This window comes from Bombina bombina, chromosome 2 (assembly GCF_027579735.1).
Source record: "Bombina bombina isolate aBomBom1 chromosome 2, aBomBom1.pri, whole genome shotgun sequence".
Lineage (NCBI taxonomy): Eukaryota > Metazoa > Chordata > Amphibia > Anura > Bombinatoridae > Bombina > Bombina bombina.
The window spans coordinates 59,463,722-59,489,421 of record NC_069500.1 but is presented as its reverse complement, the minus strand read 5'-3'; the positions used below and the strand labels follow the sequence as shown (position 1 = coordinate 59,489,421).

General features: G+C 38.9%; 2 protein-coding genes across 2 annotated transcripts in view; one reads left to right on the top strand and one right to left on the bottom strand.

Moving 5' to 3' along the window:
* The window catches only part of HAUS1 (HAUS augmin like complex subunit 1), a 138,352-nt gene that overhangs the window by 100,244 nt on the left and 12,408 nt on the right, over positions 1–25,700 (bottom strand). The window lies entirely within an intron of this gene.
* Positions 1,871–11,046, top strand: ATP5F1A (ATP synthase F1 subunit alpha). Its single transcript, XM_053701066.1, has 12 exons — positions 1,871–2,028; positions 2,907–2,985; positions 4,468–4,637; positions 6,742–6,915; positions 7,012–7,178; positions 7,270–7,418; positions 8,207–8,358; positions 8,865–9,089; positions 9,174–9,281; positions 9,622–9,766; positions 10,073–10,223; positions 10,822–11,046. Exons 1-12 carry the CDS (start codon positions 1,969–1,971, stop codon positions 10,901–10,903), a joined length of 1,662 nt encoding a protein of 553 aa, XP_053557041.1. The 5' UTR covers positions 1,871–1,968; the 3' UTR covers positions 10,904–11,046.

Here is a 25,700-nt window from a genome sequence, read left to right as displayed (position 1 = left end):
TACAGTGTATATAATAATGTACTGACTCTCATGTATTACATGCATACACTGTATATAGTACTGTACTGACTCTCATGTATTACATGCATACACTGTATATAGTACTGTACTGGCTCTCATATATTACATGCATACAGTGTATATAATACTGTACTGACTCTCATGTATTACATGCATACAATGTATATAGTACTGTACTGACTCTCATGTATAACATGCATACACTGTATATAGTACTGTACTGGCTCTCATATATTACATGCATACAGTGTATATAATACTGTACTGACTCTCATGTATTACATGCATACAGTGTATATAGTACTGTACTGACTCTCATGTATTACATGCATACACTGTATATAGTACTGTACTGACTCTCATGTATTACATGCATACACTGTATATAGTACTGTACTGACTCTCATGTATTACATGCATACAGTGTATATAGTACTGTACTGACTCTCATGTATTACATGCATACAGTGTATATAGTACTGTACTGGCTCTCATATATTACATGCATACAATGTATATAGTACTGTACTGACTCTCATGTATAACATGCATACACTGTATATAGTACTGTACTGGCTCTCATATATTACATGCATACAGTGTATATAATACTGTACTGACTCTCATGTATTACATGCATACAGTGTATATAATACTGTACTGACTCTCATGTATTACATGCATACAGTGTATATAGTACTGTACTGACTCTCATGTATTACATGCATACACTGTATATAGTACTGTACTGGCTCTCATATATTACATGCATACAGTGTATATAATACTGTACTGACTCTCATATATTACATGCATACAGTGTATATAGTACTGTACTGACTCTCATGTATTACATGCATACACTGTATATAGTACTGTACTGGCTCTCATATATTACATGCATACAGTGTATATAGTACTGTACTGGCTCTCATATATTACATGCATACAGTGTATATAGTACTGTACTGACTCTCATGTATTACATGCATACAGTGTATATAGTACTGTACTGGCTCTCATATATTACATGCATACAGTGTATATAGTACTGTACTGGCTCTCATATATTACATGCATACAGTGTATATAGTACTGTACTGGCTCTCATATATTACATGCATACAGTGTATATAGTACTGTACTGACTCTCATGTATAACATGCATACAGTGTATATAATACTGTACTGACTCTCATGTATTACATGCATACAGTGTATATAGTACTGTACTGACTCTCATGTATTACATGCATACAGTGTATATAGTACTGTACTGACTCTCATGTATTACATGCATACACTGTATATAGTACTGTACTGGCTCTCATATATTACATGCATACAGTGTATATAGTACTGTACTGGCTCTCATATATTACATGCATACAGTGTATATAGTACTGTACTGACTCTCATGTATAACATGCATACAGTGTATATAATACTGTACTGACTCTCATGTATTACATGCATACAGTGTATATAGTACTGTACTGACTCTCATGTATTACATGCATACAGTGTATATAGTACTGTACTGACTCTCATGTATTACATGCATACAGTGTATATAGTACTGTACTGACTCTCATGTATTACATGCATACAGTGTATATAGTACTGTACTGGCTCTCATATATTACATATAGGCCTCTCCCGCACTGGTTCTCCTATCTCACGTACAGTATACACACAGGTCATTACTTCTCTTTCTAAGGACACTAAGAACTTGCACCTTCTGTGTCTATTTTAATAAAGTTTAGTTTATTGATAATAAAAAAAAAACTGCAGCTCCAGTCTGGAAGAGGCGGAGTTCCGGGGGCGGGGTGACCTTCCCTACACAAGCTCATTGCCGGGGACGCCATCTTCTCAGTCTGCGCTCAGAGGCGGACGCGGCACAGTCACCAGGAGCAGTAATACCGTCACTCAGCACCTACAGCCGCCATGCTATCAGTCCGTGTAGCCGCCACTCTTGCCCGATCCCTGCCTAGGCAGGCCGGCCTGGTACGTACCTAAAAGAGACTGTGTCACCGTAGCCCTGGAGCTTGCTGGCCCATGCCTGAGCTGTACCGCCATCTTGCCGGGATGTCACGGCTCCGGCCCTGGGCATTGAAGGGAGGGAAGTGCCCGGGTATTGCCAGGCAGCACCAGCTAGGTGTGGGTGTCACGGACATTGTAATAGCGCGTAGCCGGGAGCGGGACCTCCGGTGTCACTTGAAGGTCACTCTCAGGACGCGCTGTCATTGTGTGACAGGCCGCACACTGAGATCAGGGCTACCTAGCTTTCACTGGGCACCGCGGGCTCTAGTAGCGGTCAGCTCTTGCCGCGTCCTCCTGAAGCTCACCCGGATGCACTGTGCCTGCTCACGGCCCGGGTGTGCGCGCTCTGTAACCTTGACCTGTGGTCCGTCCTAATGCTCGTTATACAGACTGCAGCTCGTAGCAAATGTGAGACGCGCACAGGCTTACCCAGATATGTCTTATTATTTACACGTGATTTGTCGTCTAGCTGGCGTGTGCATGTAACATACTACGGCTGTATCTGTCTCTTGTGTGAGGCTGCAGACGAGGTATTGCAGAATAATAAAACGGCTTAACTTTATGGTTAACATTCGCACCTCCTCTGCTGCTCTTATATCTGTCATTGTCCTTTGTTAAAGTATTGACAGTGGTTACCAAGTACTTCCATAGCAAGTTTTATTTTAGTGCAATATTCTGCAGTGGTTTTTGTTAACATTTGACTGTTCTTTGAATGCAATGAGTATTAAGTTGTAAAGCTTTGCTTCTGTAATGTGTGCCTGTTATTTTACAGCAAATAGAAAATCATTCTGTGTGTACCCTTAGTACTGTGAAACATGACTTTTTTTTATTTATCTTTTTAGGTTTCCAAACAAGCTCTTGGTGCTGCTTTTGTTGCAGCTAGAAACCTCAATACATCTGGGTCATGGCTGCAAAAGGCTGGTATGCATCAAAGCTCTAATTCTTGCTGTTGCCTTATTTATATTAAACTATAGAACATACTAGATAAGTTTGTGGCTGGGTATTGTAACTGAGCTACCTTTCAACTAATTGTTGTATTTTGATACCAGGGGGTGTGCCTGTCATTTCTTTAACATTTGTTCTCTAGTTTGCAGAATGGTATAGAAACTCTGCAACAGCCTGCAGATCAAAGGTGACCTTTGCAAAGATCTTGCCTATAGGAGCTTCCAAGTTCAGCTACCCTTTAGCATGCATGTGACATTTTACTAAATGGAATATATTGTAAAACTACTACAAGACAAATGCCAGTTGATATTCAATTCTGTGTTATTGGGTAACTGAAATTTGGTGCCATAAATTGATAGTAAGATAAAATGAACCTCAAAGCTAGATAAATAAAATAAATCTGGAACTAAATTAAATCCTGGATTGCAAGATCTGCATTACATCTTGATCAGAACAAGATCAAACTGTAGTTTTCTAAGTAACCTTTTGTATTCTGCAGTACATTTCCCAGATCTCGTATGTCTTTCCTTTGCTGTGGTCAATTATATGCAGGGGCGCATCTATTAGTGTCTAAATCAATCACTGTGTAGCATGTGGATGAAAACTCCCCCCCCAGGTATTTGTAGAACACCAACAGATTCCACAGCTCTAGCATTTTGTGTATTAACTACAGAAAGTGTGCAAAGTAAAACAAGTGCATTTTTTTTTGGTTAATTTTCATGAGTTGTAATAGCCCTATGTTGTCATGCACATGATGCAAGCAAGGGACATGTCAGATGCATTTTTATCCCCGCCCTGTTAGTGTATAATCGGCAGTCCGTGTGTGTGAGAATCTGTGTGTGTGTTTCACCAATATACTTGTGTAAATTTGAATAGTGCTATTATGCTTATCAAATTTTCCCTGTTAATTACTTCATTCATTTATATAGAATTCTGTGCACCACCCGGCTGATTTTACTGACCACCCTGCTAAAACTGTAGGCAATATTAAGCTAAAATTTACTAATAAAAATGTTTTGTTTTTAATAACTTGTACAATAAAAACTTGTCTTAAATTATCCCATTTTGTACTGTGGGTAGCAGGAAACTATATATTAGAAAATATTACAGCCCCCCACTCGGGTACTTCATACCACCGGCTTTGCAAAATTATCTCTGGAGAACACAAGCTTTAAGAGTGTCTAAGCTGGTACAGAGCCCTATTTTTATACCAGACCTGTGTGTGTTTTATTTTTCTTTGGCTTGTACAACAAGAACCTTTTTAAGTTTACCACTTTCTACATTTTACATGTCTTCACCTGCACATGCCCTTAAGGAAGCATAGTCATGCTGAAAATCAACAGTCTGTGTATTTAAACTTTTTTTTTTATGCAACATGTAACTTATACAATTTTAGGCTATTTTTTTTACCAGTTGGCTTCTGTGTCCACTGAGTTAAAGTGTAAATCTTCTCTGCAGGGACTGCTGAGGTGTCCTCTATTCTTGAAGAACGTATCCTTGGTGCAGACATAAAAGCAGACCTTGAGGAGACAGGACGTGTACTTTCCATTGGTGATGGTATTGCCCGTGTATATGGCCTCAGGAATGTTCAGGCTGAGGAGATGGTGGAATTCTCCTCCGGCCTTAAGGTATTGTTGGTGGGGGTTAAAGGGACACTGAACCCAAATGTTTTTCTTTTGTGATTCAGCTAGAGCATGACATTTTAAGCAACTTTCTAATTTATTCCTATTAAATTTCCTTCATTCTCTTTGAGTCTTTATTAGCCACCAATCAAACTGCTGTCCAGAGTCTGAACTAAGAAAAAAAGCTTAGATGCCTTATTTATATAAAGATAGCAAGAGAACGAAGAAACTTTGATAATAGGAGTAAATTAGAAAGTTGCTTAAAATTGCATGCTCTATCTGAATCACGAAAGAAAATTTGGGTTCAGTGTCCCTTTAAGTGTTATGCTTCTATTTCAGAAGGGTCCAAAAAGGTCTGAGCCATACATTTTTATAAAAGTTTTTAATCCCTCTACACCGTTAGGGCGTTCCATGCCATCCTAACAGCACTGGGCTTAAATGACGTTATAACGGCATGAAACGTCCTGCAGCTTCCCCCTTTGACGTAGGCATGGATCGGCCAGGGTCACCTACCTAGCAGCGTGGGTCTAGTGACCTTATTTATAACTGTCCCTAATTGGCCCTAGCAGAGAAAGTAACCAGTTACATGTCAGCTCCTATTGTTTTAGACACTACAACTTTGCACTTATTTTGTCATTAAACTAATGAAACTTTTAAAAAAAAAAAAAGTTTTATTCTCAGACTAATACTTTTTTCTTTGACCGCATCATTTTATTTAGCATTTATTTTGGGTTTAATGTCGTTTTTTTTTTTTTTTTTTTTTAAAATGACATTAAAGGGACACTGAACCTAATTTTTTTTATTTTTTGTGTGATTCAGATAAGCATGCAATTTTAAACAACTTTCTAATTTACTCCTATTCGTTCTCTTGCTTTCTTTATTTGAAAAAGGCATCTAAGCAATTTTTTTTTTTTGGTTGAGAACCATGGAAAGCACTTGTTTATTGGTGGGTAAATTTACCCACCAATCAGCAAGAACCGTGAATTCACCAAAAATGGTCCGGCATCTAAACTCACATTCTTGCATTTCAAATAAAGATACCAAGAGAATGAAGAGTTTGATAATAGGAGTAAATTAGAAAGTTGCTTAAAATTGCGTGCTCTATCTGAATCACAATAGAAAAAATTTGGGTTCAGTGTCCCTTTAACATAATAGCATAAGAGGCAAGATAGGGGGCATAACCTCAATACAAGGCTTATAAAATGTATTTAGTGTTTAACCCTTTGAGTGCTAAGCACTTTCCCACCTGGGTGCTATGCTGATTTAATTTATTTGTGAAAAAAGTTTTAACTTTATTTTTATTTTTTCCAGTTCCCCAAGACGTACGCCATTGGAAAGGTTAGGCGATTACTTTTCCAATGGTGGGTCTGTAGCTGCTTAGATGCCTGAGATACAGGCTTCTAAGCAGCATGCCCCCTTTCCCTATACTTTGTATTGACAAATTGTTAATAAAGTTGCACAGTGACGTCACTGCGCAAACATGATGCCCCGGCGATGCCTGTCACTCTACAGGCACGATCGCCGGGGTGGGAGAGTGCTAATGACAGCTCATAGCTGTCATTAGCACTCAAAGGGTTAATGTCCCCTTTAAGATTTATCTTGTATTATGAGCTTGGACTTGAACCATGCTCAAAAGAGGCAAAAAATGCAAATTTGATAAATCTCATTGTCTGGTTACAAAAACTTGAGGTGGATAATTATTTTCAAGATAAATCCAATTATATTGGATGGCGTGAAATAATCTGCTTCATTCATCTGATATCGGTTTATATAGTAATGCTTGTTGGTATATAAACATCAGACATGACCTTTAAACACCTTCAATGCTAGGCACACCCCCTTAGAGATTTTCCATTGAGTAAAAGTAGGTGGGTGCAGGGCGCCAAAGATATGCCTTCCTAACTGTATTAATGCCCAGTTCTTTTAGTACAACATGGAACATTCTATCTGCATCTATGGGTTAAAGACTTCATGTTTTTACTACTTTACATTGTGTAGGAAACAAATATAAATATTGGGCAATTACCTAGTTGTATCTTATATACCCTTTGCCATTGGTAGCTGGCAAGTTTACCTGTTAAACTAATGGTATGTGGGGTTTTCTTTTTAGGGCATGTCCTTGAACTTGGAGCCTGACAATGTTGGTGTTGTAGTATTTGGTAATGACAAGCTTATCAAGGAGGGGGATGTCGTTAAAAGAACCGGAGCTATTGTGGATGTGCCTGTAGGTGAACAGCTGCTTGGCCGTGTTGTAGATGCCCTTGGTAATCCCATTGATGGAAAGGTTGGTATTTCAGCTTTTGAAGGTGTAGCGGATAAGTCAGTCATGTCCTGAAGGGACTTAGCTTTTAATATTTGCTGCCTTTACCCTTTCATGCAGGGCCCAATTGGATCAAAACTCCGCAGAAGGGTGGGTCTGAAGGCTCCAGGTATCATTCCACGTATCTCTGTGAAGGAACCCATGCAGACTGGTATCAAGGCTGTAGACAGTCTGGTGCCTATTGGTCGTGGGCAGCGTGAGCTGATCATTGGTGACAGACAGACTGGGTAAGTCTTGGTGTGACAGGGTGTTTTCAGAGTTAAACTTTTTGCTTCTATCAGCATTTCTTGATCATTAAAAAAATTTCAATTTACATAGGAAAACGGCTATTGCAATTGATACCATCATTAACCAGAAGAGGTTCAACGATGGAACTGATGAAAAGAAAAAACTGTACTGTATCTATGTTGCTATTGGTCAGAAGAGGTCTACTGTTGCTCAGCTGGTCAAGAGGCTGACTGATACAGGTATAATACATGCGTCTTTGTTTTTTATATGGATCTAGTCCTTTTTTCTGTTACATTTCTTTCATGGAAAATACAGCCTTTTGATGTTTAAATCTACCTTCATTTAAAGTGAAAGTAAATGCTAGCGTTTTACAAACGCTAGGATTTACTATTGAAACCAATAAATGGCACTTTCATCCATGCTATAGCAACAGCACATAGGTTGTGGTGTATGTGTTTTTTTTTTTTGTGTGGAGTTCTCTTCCCATTCTGCTCCAAAATGAGTCGTGTGTTTTGTTTTTTATAGGGTATTTTACGTATGCATTTTACTTATAATTCATAAAGTAGAAAACTGTAAGACAAATCTCAAGCCAGTCTTCAGCAGTTGGGGAAACAAAAAGCCTAATTTAAGTTGACTCACTTCTGTGAGTAATTTATGGAATTTTTGGAAACTGATTGGAAACTTGCAGAAAGCTTTTCATTAAATACTTCATGCTGAGTTCCTTTTTTCCCTGCAGCATATGGATCTCTGAGTGCCTCAGGCCACCCACAGCAGAATATATGTTTAGCCAATAGCGTGCTAGCCACAGCATAATGCCAATTGGCATGCACAGCTATTGGCTAGGAGGTGGAAATCCCATTGATAAAATATTATTCTGCTGTGGGAGGCCTGATGAAGTGTTAAGCACGGCATACGCTGCAAGCGAAGTCCCCTTTGTTGCACTGGTAAATCCTGGCATTTAAAAAAACACTAAGATTTACCATGCCTTTTGTTCTATGTACTAATGTTAACTATTTTGTTTGTGTAGATGCCATGAAGTACACAATCGTAGTATCTGCCACAGCTTCTGATGCTGCACCACTTCAGTATCTAGCTCCATACTCCGGCTGCTCCATGGGAGAATTTTTCAGAGACAATGGGAAACATGCTTTGATCATCTATGACGATTTATCTAAACAGGTCAGGCCAGTGGTGGGGATTTTATTCCCTGGTTTTAAATTTTCTGGTCAACGAAGAGGTCATTAGCAAGCTTGAGTCTTCCCCTCAGTCACTTTAAAAGCATTACACTAAGGGCCTGATTTATCAAGCTACGGTGGACAGGGCATACCTGTCTGCCGCAGCTCGCCTCTGGCGGAATTCAGCATTGCACAAGAGTGCTATTTTGCGCTCTTGTGAAACTCTGCCCCCCATCCACACACTAACAATCATGCGCAGACAGGAGCTGTGAATCTCCCTGTTTGTACAAGACCAGGGAGATTGAAATTCTCCACTGAAGAGGTGGAGAAGAGTTAGGGAATTGGTGGTCTGACCGCTGCTTGATAAATTCGGACTGCAGATTCTCACAAGAACTGCAAAGCCTTTGATCAACCCCTAAGCCATGTCTGTTAAAACAAGATCACATAGTGGTATCTAGTTATATAGTTTAGTGTGTCCTGGATCAGTTCTCAATGTGCATTTTGTTGCAGGCTGTTGCCTACCGTCAGATGTCTCTGCTGCTGCGTCGTCCCCCTGGTCGTGAGGCCTACCCTGGTGATGTGTTCTACCTGCACTCCCGTTTGTTGGAAAGAGCAGCTAAAATGAATGATCAGTTTGGTGGTGGATCTCTTACTGCTCTACCAGTCATTGAAACCCAGGCTGGGGATGTGTCTGCCTATATTCCAACCAATGTCATCTCTATCACTGATGGGCAGGTATGAAAAGTGCAACTTTATTTTAGCAACAAACTCAACTTTTTATAAACTTATAATTTTGACTTGTTTGCTTTTTGTAATCAGATTTTCTTGGAGACTGAGCTTTTCTACAAGGGTATTCGCCCTGCCATCAATGTAGGTCTGTCTGTGTCCCGTGTAGGATCTGCTGCCCAGACAAGGGCCATGAAGCAGGTAAATATTTTTTTATTTTTTAGTTTTAAAATCTACCATCTTGTCAGCAGTGAATCTAGGGAAATATATTTAGCTGCTTATTTAGCAATGTAGTTTGCAAACTTGTTGGACTATAAACTTGCTGCCTGTATGATTTGGTATCCTTGGACATAGTGTGAAATTAGCTAATACTGAAACTGGCTTACACTGATTTTGATTCAGGTCTTTTCTGGAGTCAAAACAAACTGGTTTTAGATTATTTATATAAAGATTTATTTTTCTGAGCTACTAGGCCATGTCTCAAAGCTAGTGTTTGATGTGATGCAACTAAAACTGAACAATGTCCACTGTTCTCCTGCAGGTTGCTGGTACAATGAAGCTGGAATTGGCTCAGTACCGTGAGGTTGCTGCCTTTGCTCAGTTCGGTTCTGACTTGGATGCTGCTACTCAACAGCTTCTGAACCGTGGTGTGCGTCTGACTGAGCTGCTGAAGCAAGGACAATACGGTAAAGACACTCCTGACAGCATAGCTATGTCATTTTGAAAAAAATTAAAGTACTTTCCAGCAATTTTCAACATTTTGTTATATTGAGATCTGTGCATTTCCTTAAAGGGTTAATTAACCAACAATAGTGTACATGTTTAACACTTAAATGGACCTCAATCTCCCTTTTTTAGACGTTTTAAAATGAAGGCTTGACATGATAGGGTCAGTTGATAACAGAAGTTTGATACATCTTGTTGTTCATACTTCCCTATTAAAGGCTAGTGTTACAATCTTTTTTTTTTTTTTTTTTTTTTTTTTTTTGCAGTTCCCATGGCCATTGAGGAGCAGGTAACCGTAATCTATGCTGGTGTGAGAGGTCACCTAGACAAGATGGATCCCTCAAAGATCACATCATTTGAGGCTGCTTTCCTTCAGCACGTCAAGAGCCAGCACCTAGACCTCCTTGCTACCATTAGGTATGGCGTTCACTTAGCATTTCCGTCAAAGGGGTTTTGTTGTGGGGGAGCACTGGTAATCAATTGAGAGTTTTGCATTTGTTGTAACAGAGCTTGTGTAGCACTAAATATGGAAGTATTAAAGGGACACTGAACACTTTTTTTTTTTTTTTTTTTTATTCAGATGGCGCATGCAAATTTAAGCAACTTTCTTATTTACTCTTCTTCTCTTGCTATCTTTATTTGAAAAAGTGCATCTAAACTTTTTTTTTGTTTTTTTTTTTGTTCAGTACCCTGGACAGCACTTTTTATTGGATGAATTTATTCACCAATCGGAACAACCCAGGTTGATCACTAAAAATGGGCTGGCATCTAAACTTACATTCTTGCATTTCAAATAAAGATACCAAGAGAATGAAGAACATTTGATAATAGGAGTACATTTGAAAGTTGCTTAAAAGTTCATGCTCCATCTGAATCACGAAATAAAAAAAAAATTGGGTTCAGTGTCCCTTTAAGCTCAGACCAAATCAGTTTTCAGACTTTCAGCCATTGCTATAACTGTTTTGAACAATTAAAAAAAAAATAAAAATAAAATGTGTCATTCTTTTCCTTTCAGGGCCGATGGAAAGATCTCAGAGCAGACAGATGCCAAACTCAAGGAACTTGTAATAAACTTCCTGTCTACATTTGAAGCATAAACTCCAACCATATTTCAGATGCCAGTTTGTGATTTTCCTTGTCCATTGTTCTACTTGGTTCCATTCTAGCTAAACTTATTTTGAAGCACTTGTGCTTTTACTGTACAGACACTTTGAGAATAAAATGTTCCATGGAAACTTTATCCTATTGCACGGTTTTCATTGACACTGGTGTAGATTTCAACCACACATAGTAAGTGGTAACGCTAAAGGAACTCCCTTTTAGTTTGTGAGATTTTTATTTGCATAAAAAAAAATATAAAGTTCATAGTCACTTCTAAAAAGACATGAGAGCCAACATTTTTCATGATTCAGGCAGAACATGTTTAAACGACTTATTTTTTTATTTTACTTATTAACTTGCTTTGTATTCTTGGTGTCCTTTGTTGGAAAGCATACATACCTAGGTATGATCAAGAGCAGCAATGTGAATTACTGACAACTGCTGATTGGAGAAGGCACATAAATGCCTTTCATTGGTTGATTTATCAGATGTGCTCAGCTAGCTCACAGTAGTGCATAGCTTCTCCTTCAACAATAAATACCATGAGAATGAAGAAAATTTGATCATAGAAGTAAACTGGAAAGTATTATTATTATTCAGCAGACATACAATATGGCATTCGCATGAAACCCCAAATCTCTTCATGGTTCACAAAGGGCATACATTTTAATTTATAGTGACAATTCACTCCTGGGAGCTAGCTGAACAGTTGAGCCAGTGATGAAATGCAAATATATGAAGTCCATGATTGAGCAGCTAGCTCTCAGTATGGTCCTGCTCTTGAGCCTTCCTAGATATTAAATAAGGTTGCCAAGAGACTGAAGTACACAGTATTATAAGTTGGAGAGATGTTTAAAATTGCATGTTCTGCCTGAATAATTAAGATAGGATTTGTTCCCACAGCCATGATGGAAGAAGTGTGTAACACAATCTATAACCCTTGGACTCGACATAGCATGTTCTACTTTCTGAGTACTTAAGCACATGCATGTGAGATTGGAGCCAGTGTCTTCATTTCAGGTCCTTGGATATTAGGAACGACTTTGGGCTATTTTGGAATCAAGCTGCTTTGTCTATACAACAAAAATTTACTTGCTAATTGAATGTAAAGTATACCTAGGATTGCCTTGTAAGCGGGAGGGAGAATGACATTTGTTAGGGATATATTAACTTGTGAGGGACAGTACAACTAGTTGCCGAATGGACCAGAACGAAATTAGATTTTTTTTATTTTTTTTTTGTATAAAAATTAGGGTAAAATTAAACAGACTTTATAGGAAAGCCACAAACTAATTAAAATTTCACAGCTTTCATCCAAAACATTTGCTAAAATGGACAGTAGTCTAAAACGTTCAAGATTCAGAAAGAGCAAATACATTTAAAAAGCTTTCCAGCTTACTTCTATCTAATTTGCTATTATGTGTTTTTAAGTTCCTATATCGGGGGGAAATGGTCTAATACAAAATAGAGGCTGACAGTGCATGAATCCAGCATTAGGAGGGCACCTGATACAGGTCAGCCTGTAGCCAAACATTTAGTGGACCATGGAATTTATATTTAAAGATGGATAATCCCTTTATTTACCAACACGGCTATATTAATATACTTTTTACTTCTTGGATTACCTTGTATAATCCAGGTTTTCTCAAGTACCTCAACAGGCCAGGTTTTCATTATAGCTGAACAGTAACACCATGGCTATTAAACTGCTCACACCCATCAGCTGATTCAGTTGGTTTAGCTATGCGAACCTGGCCTGTTGGGTGTACTTGAAGACTGGTTGAGAAAAAATGATGTATGTCTGCAGACTCCCCCCCCCCCCCCCTTATTTCAGTTCTTTTGACAGACTTGCATTTTAGCCAATGAGTGCTGACTCATAAATAACTCCACAGGATTGAGCACAATGTTATCTATGGCTCACATGAACTAGCACTGTCTAACTGTCAAAATGCACTGAGATAAGGGGAGGCGGGTTTAGAAATTTAGCATATGAGCTTACCAAGGTTTAGCTTTCAACAAAGAATACCAAGTGAACAAAGCAAATTTGAAAGATGTTTAAAATTGCAAGTCCAATCTAAATCATTACAGGGACACTGGCCCCTAATGTTTTTTCATGATTCAGATAGTGCATGCAATTTTAAGCACCTTTCTAATTTTTCTTTTAATCTCTTGCTATCTTTATTTTAAAATCCAGAATGTTAATCGTTCAGCACCAATGGATAGTGCTTTCTTATTGGAGGCTTACATTTACCCACCAATAAACAAGCATATAACCCAGGTTCTCAACCAAAAATTGGCCGGCTCCTATGCATCACATTCCTGCTTTTTAAATAAAGATAGCAAGAAATGAAGAAAAATGAATAGGAGTAAATCAGAAAGTTGCTTAAAATTGCATGCTCTATCTGAATCAAAGATTTTGGGTTTAGTGTCCCTTTAAAATTTAATTTTGATTGATGTTGTCCCATTGATCAAATTTATTCAATGGTGAGGGGGTGATCATTAAAATGGTTTTTATTAGAGGGACGCCAATGAATCTTTGAACTGGATACATAACACCCAAAGGGTTTAACCACCCATTTATCATTTGTTAGTGTTTTTTGTAATTAATTGGCTTATTAGTTTATTTAATGGAGTATGTGTAAAATGTGTAGTTTTTACTTTCATATTGTACTTTTTTGTTAAAGGGCCTTGATACCCAAATGTTGAAACACTTGAAAGTGATGCAGCATAGCTGTAAAAAGCTGAGCATCTCTATGTAAAAAAAGATATTTCTCTTGTAAGATGTATCGAGTCCACGGATTCATCCTTGTGGGATATTCTCCTCCCCTGCAGGAAGTGGCAAAGAGCACCCACAACAGAGCTGCCTATATAGCTCCCCCCTTAGCTCCACCCCCAGTCATTCTCTTTGCCTACTTTAAGTAACTAGGAAGTGCAGAGCGCGTGTGGTAACAAAAATGTTAGTTTTTTATTTCTCAAGCAAAAGTTTATTTTAAATGGTGCCGGTGTGTACTATTTACTCTTTGGCAGAAAAAGAGATGAAGATTTCTGCAAGGAGGATTATGATCTTAGCACTTTGTAACTAAGATCCACTGCTGTTCTCACAAGGGCTGAAGAGTACAGGAAAACGGTTTGCATGCTAAGCTGCATATGAGGTATGTTCAGTCTATATTTTTTCTAGACAGACTGTTAATTCTAGAAAAGGCTGGCAATATCCCCATGAGGGAAGGGTAAGCTGTATTCAGACATTTGGATAGGAATTTCAGCTTGCTTGAAGGGTTACTGGTGACACGGTTAGGAAAAACGTTTTTTGTTCAGTAAATGATGCAATTCTAATGTTTTTTGAAGGGACTAAAGGGGTCATTGTGGCTTGTGTTAGGGTTTTTATCCCACATGGTTAATTAAGAGACATTCAGGTGTTTTTCTAATAGGCCTCAAAACATCGAGTGAGGTGGGAGGGGCCTATTTTTGCGCCTCAGTTGCGCAGTTTCTTTTCCTTAAAGGGACAGTCTACACCAGAATTTTTATTGTTTTAAAAGATAGATAATCCCTTTACCCATTTCCCAGTTTTGCATAACTAACAGTTATAATATACTTAACCTCTGTGATTATCTTGTATCTAAGCCTCTGCAAACTGCCCCTTTTTTCAGTTCTTTTGACAGACTTGCAGTCTAGCCAATCAGTGCCTGCTCCCAGATAACTTCACGCGCACAGTGTTATCTATATGAAATACGTGAACTAACACCCTCTAGTGGTGAAAAACTGGTAAAATGCAATCTGAAAGAGGTCGGCGTCAAGGTCTAAGAAATTAGCATATGAACCTCCCTAGGTTAAGCTTTCCACTAAGAATACCAAGAGAACAAAGCAAAATTGGTAATAAAAGTAAATTGGAAAATAGTTTAAAATGACATGCTCTATCTGAATCATGAAAGTTTATTTTGGCCTAGTCTGTCCCTTTAAGAGTCATCCAACTGCTTTTCTAGAGGTTCCTGCTGTGTTTGAAGGCTGTAAAGGAGGGTTTTTTTTTCCCCACAAATCGTTCTGAAGGGCAGGTAGGCGCCACAGCAGAGCTGTGGCAAGGTGCTGAAAGTCTTTTTTTAACCGGTTTTGACGTTTTTTCAATCCGGTTTTGCCGTTAAGGGGTTAATTGTTTATTTGCATAGTTGTGCAAAGTTACTAAGGCTGTAAGATACTACTGTAAAAATTTCGTTAAGTTTACTGCTTTTTTTCTCTTAAAGGCACAGTACCGTTTTACTTCTAAGTGTCATTTACTTTGATTACAGTGTTTTCCAAGCTTGCTTGTTACATTACTAGCCTGTTTAACATGTCTGATACCAAGTAAAATCCTTGTTCAATATGTTTGGAAGCCATTGTGGAACCCCCTCTTAGAATGTGTCCCAAATGTTCTGATATGTCTATAAATTATAAAGAACATATATTAGCACTTAAACATAGAGCAATAGATGATTCTCAGTCAGAAGTAAATGAGGGTTCGCCATCTAGCTCTCCCCAAGTGTCACAACCAGTAACGCCCGCACAAGTGACGCCAAGTACCTCTAGTGCGTCACATTCTTTTCCTTTACAAGACATGGCCACAGTTATGAATACAACCCTCACTGAGGTTTTATCCAAACTGCCTGGTTTACAAGGAAAGCGGTACAGCTCTGGGTTAAGGAAAAATGCTGAGCCGTCTCACGCTTTAGTAGCTGTTTCTGATATGCCCTCACAATGCTCTGAAGGGGAGAGGGATTTGTTATCTGAGGGAGAAATTTCTGATTCAGGAAAGACGCTTCCTCAGACAGATTCTGATATGACGGCCTTTAAATTTAAGCTTGAACACCTCCGCTTATTGCTTAGGGAGGTATTAGAAACTCTAGATGATTGTGACCCTATAGTGGTCCCAGAGAAATTGTGTAAAATGGATAGATACTTAGAGGTTCCTGTTTCCACTGATGTTTTTCCAGTCCCTAAGAGGATTGTGAATATTATTGCTAAGGAGTGGGATAGACCAGGTATTCCGTTCACTCCCCCTCCTGTTTTTAAGAAAATGTTTCCCATATCTGATACCATAAGGGACTCATGGCAGACAGTTCCTAAGGTGGAGGGAGCTAATAGGTATAGTTGTCTAAGCGTACAACTATACCTATCGAGGACAGTTGTGCTTTCAAAGATCCTATGGATAAAAAATTAGAGGGTCTCCTGAAGAAAATTTTTGTTCAAGGTTTTTCTCTCCAACCTATTGCGTGCATTGTTCCTGTAACGACTGCAGCTGCTTTCTGGTTTGAGGCTCTAGAAGAGGCTCTTCAAAGGGAGACTCCATTAGAGGAAATTATGGACAGAATTAAGGCACTTAAGTTGGCTATTTCTTTTATTACAGATGCTGCTTTTCAACTGGCTAAATTAGCGGCAAAGAATTTAGGTTTTTGCCATTTTAGCACGTAGGGCGTTATGGCTTAAGTCCTGGTTTGCTGATGTGTCATCTAAATCTTAAACTTTTGAACATTCCTTTCAAAGGTAAGACCCTATTCGGGCCTGAACTGAAAGAGATTATTTCAGACATCACTGGAGGGAAAGGTCATGCCCTCCCTCAAGATAGATCAAATAAGATGAGGGCCAAACAAAATAATTTTCGTTCCTTTCGGAACTTTAAGAGTGGTCCCGCTTCAGCTTCCTCTGCTACAAAGCAAGAGGGGAATTTTGCCCAATCCAAGTCAGTCTGGAGACCTAACCAGGCTTGGAACAAGGGTAAACAGGCCAAGAAGCCTGCAGCTGCCTCTAAGACAGCATGAAGGGGTAGCCCCCGATCCGGGATCGGATCTAGTAGGGGCAGACTCTCTCTCTTTGCTCAGGCTTTGGCGAAAGATGTTCAGGATCCCTGGGCTTTAGAAATTGTGTCCCAGGGATATCTTCTGCAATTCAAGGGCTCCCTTCCAAGGGGGAGATTTCACATTTCTCGATTGTCTGTAAACCAGACAAAGAGAGAAGCATTCTTACGCTGTGTAGAAGACCTACATACCATGGGGGTGATTCGCCCAGTCCCAAAGGAGGAACAGGGGCTAGGGTTTTATTCAAACCTGTTTGGTCTGAAAGTTCCCTCTTTCTTGGGAACCACAATCTTGGATCTCAAAATTCTAAACAAGTTCCTCAAAGTTCCATCATTCAAGATGGAGACTATTGGGACTATTCTACCTCTGATCCAGGAGGGTCAATATATGATTACCATGGACTTAAAGGATGCGTATCTACACATCCCTATTCAGAGATCATCATCAATTTCTCAGATTCGCCTTTTCTAAACAGGCATTACCAGTTTGTGGCCCTTCCTTTCGGGTTGGCCACGGCTCCCAGAAATTTCACAAAAGTGCTAGGGTCCCTTCTGGCGGTTCTACGACCACGGGGCATAGCAGTGGCGCCTTATCTAGACGACATCTTAATTCAGGCGTCGACTTTCCAGCTAGCTAAGTGTCACACAGACATCGTGTTGGCTTTTCTTACATCTCACGGGTGGAAGGTGAACATACAGAGTTTCCTTCCTAGGGACTTTGATAGAGGGAAGAGAGAACTCTTTTAAGACTCGGTAGAAATGAGAATATTTCTGACGGAGGTCAGAAAGTTAAAACTTATCCACTTGCCGAGCTCTTCATTCCTCGGCCATCAGTGGCTCAGTGTATGGAGGTAATCGGACTCATGGTAGCGGCAATGGACTTAGTTCCTTTTGCCCGCCTACACCTCAGACCACTGCAACTATGCATGCTCAAACAGTGGAATGGAGATTATGCAGATTTATCTCCTCAACTGCATCTGGACCAGGAGACCAGAGATTCTCTTCTCTGGTGGTTGTCTCAGGACCACCTGTCTCAGGGAATGTGCTTCCGCAGGCCAGAGTGGCTCATTGTAACTACAGATGCTAGGCTGGGGTTCAGTCTGGAACTCCCTGAAAGCACAGGGCTTATGGTCTCGGGAGGAATCTCTTCTTCCGATAAACATTCTAGAACTGAGAGCGATTTTCAATGCACTTCAGGCGTGGCCTCAGTTTGCTGCGGCCAAATTCATCAGGTTTCAGTCGGACAACATCACAACTTTAGCTTTTATCAATCAGGGAGGAACAAGGAGTTCTCTAGCGATGATGGAGGTAACCAAAATAATCCGGTGGGCAGAGGATCAGTCTTGCCATCTCTCAGCAATCCACATCCCAGGAGTAGAGAACTGGGAGGCGGTTTTTCTAAGTCGTCAGACTCTTCATCCAGGGGAGTGGGAACTCCATCCGGAGGTATTCGCCCAGCTGTTTCAGCTATGGGGCACACCAGAATTGGATCTGATGGCGTCTCGTCAGAATGCCAAACTTCCTTGTTACGGGTCCAGGTCCCGGGATCCCATGGCGGTACTAATAGATGCTCTAGCAGGCCTTGGTCCTTCAATCTGGTTTATGTATTTCCACCGTTTCCTCTCCTCCCACGTCTGATTGCCAGAATCAAGCAGGAGAGAGCTTCGGTAATTCTGATAGCTCCTGCGTGGCCACGCAGGACTTGGTATGCAGACCTAGTGGACATGTCCTCGGTTCCACCGTGGATTCTGACAATGAGGCGGGACCTTCTAATCCAAGGCCCGTTCACGCATCCAAATCTAATTTCTCTGCGTCTGACTGCTTGGAGATTGAACACATGATTTTATCAAAGCGTGGTTTCTCTGAATCGGTCATTGATACCCTGATTCAGGCTAGAAAGCCTGTCACCAGGAAGATTTATCATAAGATTTGGCGCAAATATCTTTATTGGTGTGAATCCAAAGGTTACTCGTGGAATAAGATTAGGATTCCTAGAATATTGTCTTTTCTCCAAGAAGGTTTGGAGAAAGGATTATCTGCTAGTTCTCTTAAAGGTCAAATATCTGCTTTGTCTATTCTACTTCACAAACGTCTGGCAGATGTCCCAGACGTTAAAGCATTTAGTCAGGCTTTGGTCAGAATCAAGCCTGTATTTAAACCTGTTGCTCCGCCATGGAGCTTAAACTTAGTTCTTAAAGTTCTTCAAGGGGTTCCGTTTGAACCTATGCATTCCATAGATATTAAGCTTCTATCTTGGAAAGTTTTGTTTTTAGTAGCTATCTCTTCGGCTCGAAGAGTTTCTGAGCTGCTTTACAATGTGATTCCCCTTACCTTGTTTTCCATGCAGATAAGGTGGTTTTATGTACCAAACCTGGGTTTCTTCCTAAGGTTGTTTCTAATAAGAATATCAATCAAGAGATTGTGGTTCCTTCTTTGTGTCCTAATCCTTCATCTAAGAAGGAACGTCTGTTACACAATCTTGATGTGGTTCGTGCTTTAAAATTCTACTTACAAGCAACTAAAGATTTCCGTCAAACATCTTTGTTGTTTGTTGTTTATTCTGGTAAATGGAGAGGTCAAAGGGCTACGGCTACCTCTTTCCTTTTGGCTGAAAAGCATCATCCGTTTGGCCTATGAGACTGCTGGACGGCAGCCTCCTGAAAGGATTACTGCTCATTCTACTAGAGCTGTGGCTTCCACATGGGCTTTTAAAAATGAGGCTTCTGTTGAACAGATTTGTAAAGCGGCGACTTGGTCTTCGCTTCATACTTTTTACAAATTTTACAAATTTGATACTTTTGCTTCTTCGGAGGCTATTTTTGGGAGAGAGGTTCTACAAGCAGTGGTGTCTTCCATTTAAGGTCCCTCTCTTGTCCGTCCCCTTCATCCGTGTCCTAAAGCTTTGGTATTGGTATCCCACAAGTAAGGATGAATCCGTGGACTCGATACATCTTACAAGAGAAAACATAATTTATGCTTACCTGATAAATTTATTTCTCTTGTGATGTATCGAGTCCACGGCCCGCCCTGTTTTTTAAGACAGGCATATATATTTTTTATTTTTAAACGCCCTATGGTTTCTCCTTTTTCTTCCTAGCCTTCGGTCGAATGACTGGGGGGTGGAGCTAAGGGGGGAGCTATATAGGCAGCTCTGCTGTGGGTGCTCTCTTTGCCACTTCCTGTAGGGGAGGAGAATATCCCACAAGTGAGGATGAATCCATGGACTCGATACATCGCAAGAGAAATAAATTTATCAGGTAAGCATAAATTATGTTTTTACCTCAAGTTTCTCAGTAGCCACATCTAGGGATGGGCGAATGTTTCGCAACATTCGAAAAATGAAACAAATTTTAACACATTCGTTCGAATCGAATGTTTACATAACATTCGATTTTCGAATGTTCGGTTTCGAATTTTACGATTACATTCGAAAATATTAATTTAGAATACTTTGAATTTATATTTGTAATAGTATTTCTAATGCTTTCTTTAAATGTAATATTCAAATTATGCAATATTCTATATAGGAACATTCGAAATAATATATTTGTATCTATTATGTATCAGTTTACTAGATTTCCTCCCTACCACATGAACTATTGAACTTCTGAATAGTATTTGTTAAATAGAATGTTAAATTCGAAATTTTGAATCTATTTATGAAGAAATAAAGCAAGGATTGCTATTAGAAATGTGTCCACAAGATGCCAGTAGAGAAGCAATTTACTGGTGAAGAGAAGCGATGGTCACATTCCATTGTATGACTTTTGCCTTTATACTATAAAGCTCACAATAGATTACATAGATGTATCAGGAGAAAGATAATAGATGACAGATAATGAAGATGAATGATATATAATAGACAGATATAGTTAGATGGATCCAGCGGAAGAGGGTTGGAAGACTCGACCCAAGACTACTGTGTGTTTAACCCCTGCAAAGCAATACTGCTCGGGACTTGCAAAGCACTGCTGATCCAGCCCTTTAACACAAATTTCTTTGTCATTTAGCTACAACAATGTATCAAATACAGATCTTATGAGGGTTATTGATTTCTGCTTATGATTTATTATATGCAGCTGTAATAGTTTAACTGGTTTCAATATAGAACAATTGGTAGTCTCTGGTAGTTTGTGTGCGTATTTACCTATTGCGTAGTCTATTATAATTTTTATTATTATAATAAAGTACAGAAATATTCAGCAGTGTATAATTGTGACCTCAAGCCTGTTGCTTCTTCTGTAGCCTGGCCACTGTAGGGGTTAAACAGATGGTTCCTAGCCACAAGTCTTTCTTTTTGCTCTGTGTTATCTTTTTATTAATATGTAGAAAACTTTCCCCAAACCCTCACAAAAACAGCTGACTTAAAAGATCAATGCTGGAGGTTTGAAGACAAAAAGCACCATTAACAAAAGCAACACTGTGGAACTGATGGAAGGTGGCAGAGAAAGCAGTGGGTAAGAAGCCTCTACAGACAATGAATTCTCTAGTTTGGTGAGGAACAGGCTGGAATTCTTTTGGGTCAAACCCTTGATTTGAGATTGTGCGACAAGTGATGGTTCAGGTAACAGAGGCTCAAAGAGGAGCAGATCGAGCACCGGCAAGTTCCAAGCAGGGGATCAGCATCCCACAGGAATGATAAACGCTGCCCCAAGAAAAAAAATAAACACATTCTAGAAAGAGCATAAAGGACATACAATACTGTCCCTCTAAGAAAGGGAGAAACAAAGCACACAGGAAATTAGTTATAAATGTGAATTTATTACACAATTTATTCTTCAATCAAGTTTAGCTCAAGGAGCTTGAATAAAATAAACCTAAGCTAGGACTAACAAGAAAACACTTGCATTATATACGTCACAGAGCGGAAACCCATAGTCCTAACTGTAAATAAAGTCCTTAAAACAAGGGAGTGACCGCAGCCAAAGCTGCACTCGAGGCCTAGTTACGTAACCCTCAAAGGCTTCACACCACGGTCATCAGTAGAATGTCTTCCACTTGTAAGCTTGTTTATCCGGAGGTATATCTCTTAGCTCCAAATAGAACAAGCGATAGACTCGCCATCTACCTTCTTTCTCCCGGTCTGTGCCGGTTTAGGTGGCGTGACATAGGTGGGAGTGGTAACTTTTACTCACTTGTTTGTAATTTGTCAAGATCTCGCAGACTCTGTGTCATAGGCTGCCAGCATTTACAGCTGATACATGTACACTTCTCCAAGTCACACAAGCCTCCTCGTGATAACTGTCTCTCACCAGCACCAGGATAACACAGTGCCAACGTACGTTTCACCCCCACATTGAACATGTGTTTCAGGGGCTTCACATAGGTGATCGGATACTTCTCACAAAAGCTGATTCAACCTGGTAAGCCTATGTGTCACAAGTGTCCTTAGATAGTCCCACTGTTAATAACGGTCTCATCAGCACCAGGATAGCACATTGGTGCCAATGTACGTTTTTACCCCTACATAGAACATGTGTTTCTAGTGAACAAATTATGCACAGATGAAGCCCCTGAAACACATGTTCTATGTGGGGGTGAAACGTACGTTGGCACTAATGTGTTATCCTGGTGCTGGTGAGAGACAGTTATCACGAGGAAGCTTGTGTGACTGATGACTGCGGTGTGAAGCCTTTGAGGGTTACGTAACTAGACCTCGAGTGCAGCTTTGGCTGCGGTCGCTCCCTTGTTTTAAGCACTTCATTTGCAATTATGACTATGGGTTTCCGCTCTTTCTGTGAAGTATATAATGCAGGTGTTTTCTTGTTAGTCCTAGCATAGGTTTATTTTATTCAAGCTCCTTGTGCTAAACCTGATTGAAGTATGAATTGTGTAATAAATTCACATTTCTTTCATGTAATTAGCAAGAGTCCATGAGCTAGTGACGTATGGGATATACATTCCTACCAGGAGGGGCAAAGTTTCCCAAACCTTAAAATGCCTATAAATACACCCCTCACCACACCCACAATTCAGTTTTACAAACTTTGCCTCCCATGGAGGTGGTGAAGTAAGTTTGTGCTAGATTCTACGTTGATATGCGCTTCGCAGCAGGCTGGAGCCCGGTTTTCCTCTCAGAGTGCAGTGAATGTCAGAGGGATGTGAAGAGAGTATTGCCTATTTGAATTCAATGGTCTCCTTCTACGGGATCTATTTCATAGGTTCTCTGTTATCGGTCGTAGAGATTCATCTCTTACCTCCCTTTTCAGATCGACGATATACTCTTATATACCATTACCTCTACTGATTCTCGTTTCAGTACTGGTTTGGCTGTCTACTATATGTAGATGAGTGTCTTAGGGTAAGTAAGTCTTATTTTATTATGACACTCTAAGCTATGGTTGGGCACTTTCTATGTAAAGTTCTAAATATATGTCTTTAAACTTATATTTGCCATGATTCAGGATAATCAGTATTCCTTTAAAATCCAGACTGTCAGTTTCATTATTTGGGATAATGCATTTTAATTCAATTTATTTTTCTTTACCTTGAAAATTTTCAATTGATCATTTTACCCTGTGTGCTGTTAGGCTCGCGGGGGCAGAAAATGTTTCTTTTTATTGCGTCATTCTTGGCGCAGACTTTTTTGGCGCAAAAATTCCGTCATTTCCGGCGCCGTAGTTGACGCCGGAAGTTGTATTCTGTTTAAACGTCATTTTTGACGCTTGTGTATTCAGACATTTTTTTGTGCCAAATTTATGGGCTTTGTATTTAGCACCAATAATGTGGGCGTCATATTTGGCGGCAAAAAATGTGGGCGTATTTTTTGTTCCACTTTTTTTCCTCACATTATTTAAACCTCACTTTTTTATTGCTTCTGGTTTCTAGAAGCTTATTATTTTGCATTCTTTTCCCATTCCTGAAACTGTCATTTAAGGAATTTGATAATTTTGCTTTAAATATTGTTTTTTTCTATTACATATTGCAAGATTTCACTGTTCCTGTTTCAAAACAATCTAAGGGATTCCTGTTGACTGAGTTCAGTCCTACCAAAGCTAAGTTCATTTATTTTAAATGTTATGAATGTTTATCTTTAGCTATGGTTTGTAATAAGTTATCATGATAAACTTTTACATGCAGAATCCATTAGTATTTATGCTTTATATATTGCTATTCTTTTTACATCTTATGTACAGAAATATTTAGAAAATTTCTAAGAATATTTTTATGATTTTATTTTAAAGGCTTTGTCTGACATTGTGCCTTCTAATAAAATTTTTAGGTCTTTTTCAAACTTCTTTTTTAATTATTGAAGTTTCAAATGACCAACAACATACTGATTTATCCTTCTCTGATGATGTTTTTTCTCATTCAGAATTTTCTTCATCAGATATTGACACTAACAAATCTACTTTTTTTTTTTTTTTTATTAAAGTACATTTGTTCTTTGTTGAAAAGGTGTTGATTATTTTGGATATTAAGGTAACTAGTTCTTTTTCAAGACTAGCTAACACTATTTCTGCTTATGTATTCTTCTGTGTTTTCAGAGGTTTTTTTCCAGTTCCTCATACTAGGGAATGGAATAGGCTGAGAATTTTCTTTTATTCCTTCTTCAAAGGTTTTAAACTATATTCTTTGCCGGCAGTTAAATTCAATTTGGAGGGTTCTCCAATTTATTGGGGCTATCTCTACTAATTATGCTATTGTTTCTATAACAAAATAGTATTTATTTTCCTTTAGATGGTTGTATCTTATTTATGGAAAATTATTTAGTTTCAGGTACTTTTCTTGGACCTGTGATTTATTTGGATGATGTTGCAATTGCTTCATTTTTTCTGTTTAATAATGCTAAAATAAATCATAATCTGATACTTGATCTTAAAGTAAAGGGACAAAATTTACTAGACTAGGTGCTGTTGCATTTGTCTTGTTGATTTGCATTTATTGATTATGCAAGTCCAGTGTATTGACTGGTCCTTTAACTGGACTATCATGCTAATAATTTCATTTGTGTCTTCATTTTATTGAATATTTTCGCAAATGAGGTTTAATCTATGTCTTTAGCTGTTTTAGCTAGAAGAATTTTGTGATTTCTAAAAATCCATATTTCTTTTGTTCTAAGATAATCAATTATTTGTTTTATAATTGGATTCAATTCTTAACTGTTACTCTGGGCTTCAAGATTGAGTTCTAAGACTAAAACTTTAAGCTTATACTAGTTTGGTTGTTCTTATTAAGGAACGAATTCCTGAATTCTTTCCCAAGTAACATGTTTTTAATTGGAAATTTTTCAGTTCGAAATCAGCTCCCTAAAATTGCGATGTACGTGCCGTATTCCAGCTTGGCTGGCAAGGGGCAGGTTAAGACTTTTTTTTAATTTTTTTGGTTCTATTCGGTCCAAATTTCTTTGATTTTATTCCAGTAAGGCTAACACTTTCTTTAAGTGTGTTTCGGTCCTATATATTTTGGGTACTGTTGAAGCATGGCTGATCACCCGTGGGGTTCAAGCGCTGCTCAGACCTGGAATCTTCTGGGGTATTTCTTCCAGTTCCATTTTTAGGAACTGGGTTTTTGAGTTTTATTCAAACTATTCTGCCTTTTTTTTTTTGCTCAGTGTTAGCATTATTTGTTTTCATTAGATACAATAAATGCATATTTTCATTTTTCTGTTTTCATTCAGATTTTTTTCTGAGGATGCGGAATCTCATATGATTCACTTTGTTCTTCCAGGACATAGTTAGAGGATCTTTTTTTCAAAAGCTCTTGATTCCTCACACAAGGGTCACCTTTTTTAGGTTTCCAGATAGTTTGTGTCACTGTCTTTGTCTCTATCAGACAAGGGACAATTTTATTGGGTTCCGTCTGTCGGTACCTTTAGTCTCTCTTATTTCCTTCAGTTGCTATATATGCATAGAAGTTTTAGGTCTTATGGCCACAGCATTGGATTCAATTCCCTTTGCTCATTTTCAATAGAAAGAACCTTTCCAGTCTTTTATGCTGAATTATGGTGCAAGGATTCTAGGATTTCGCAT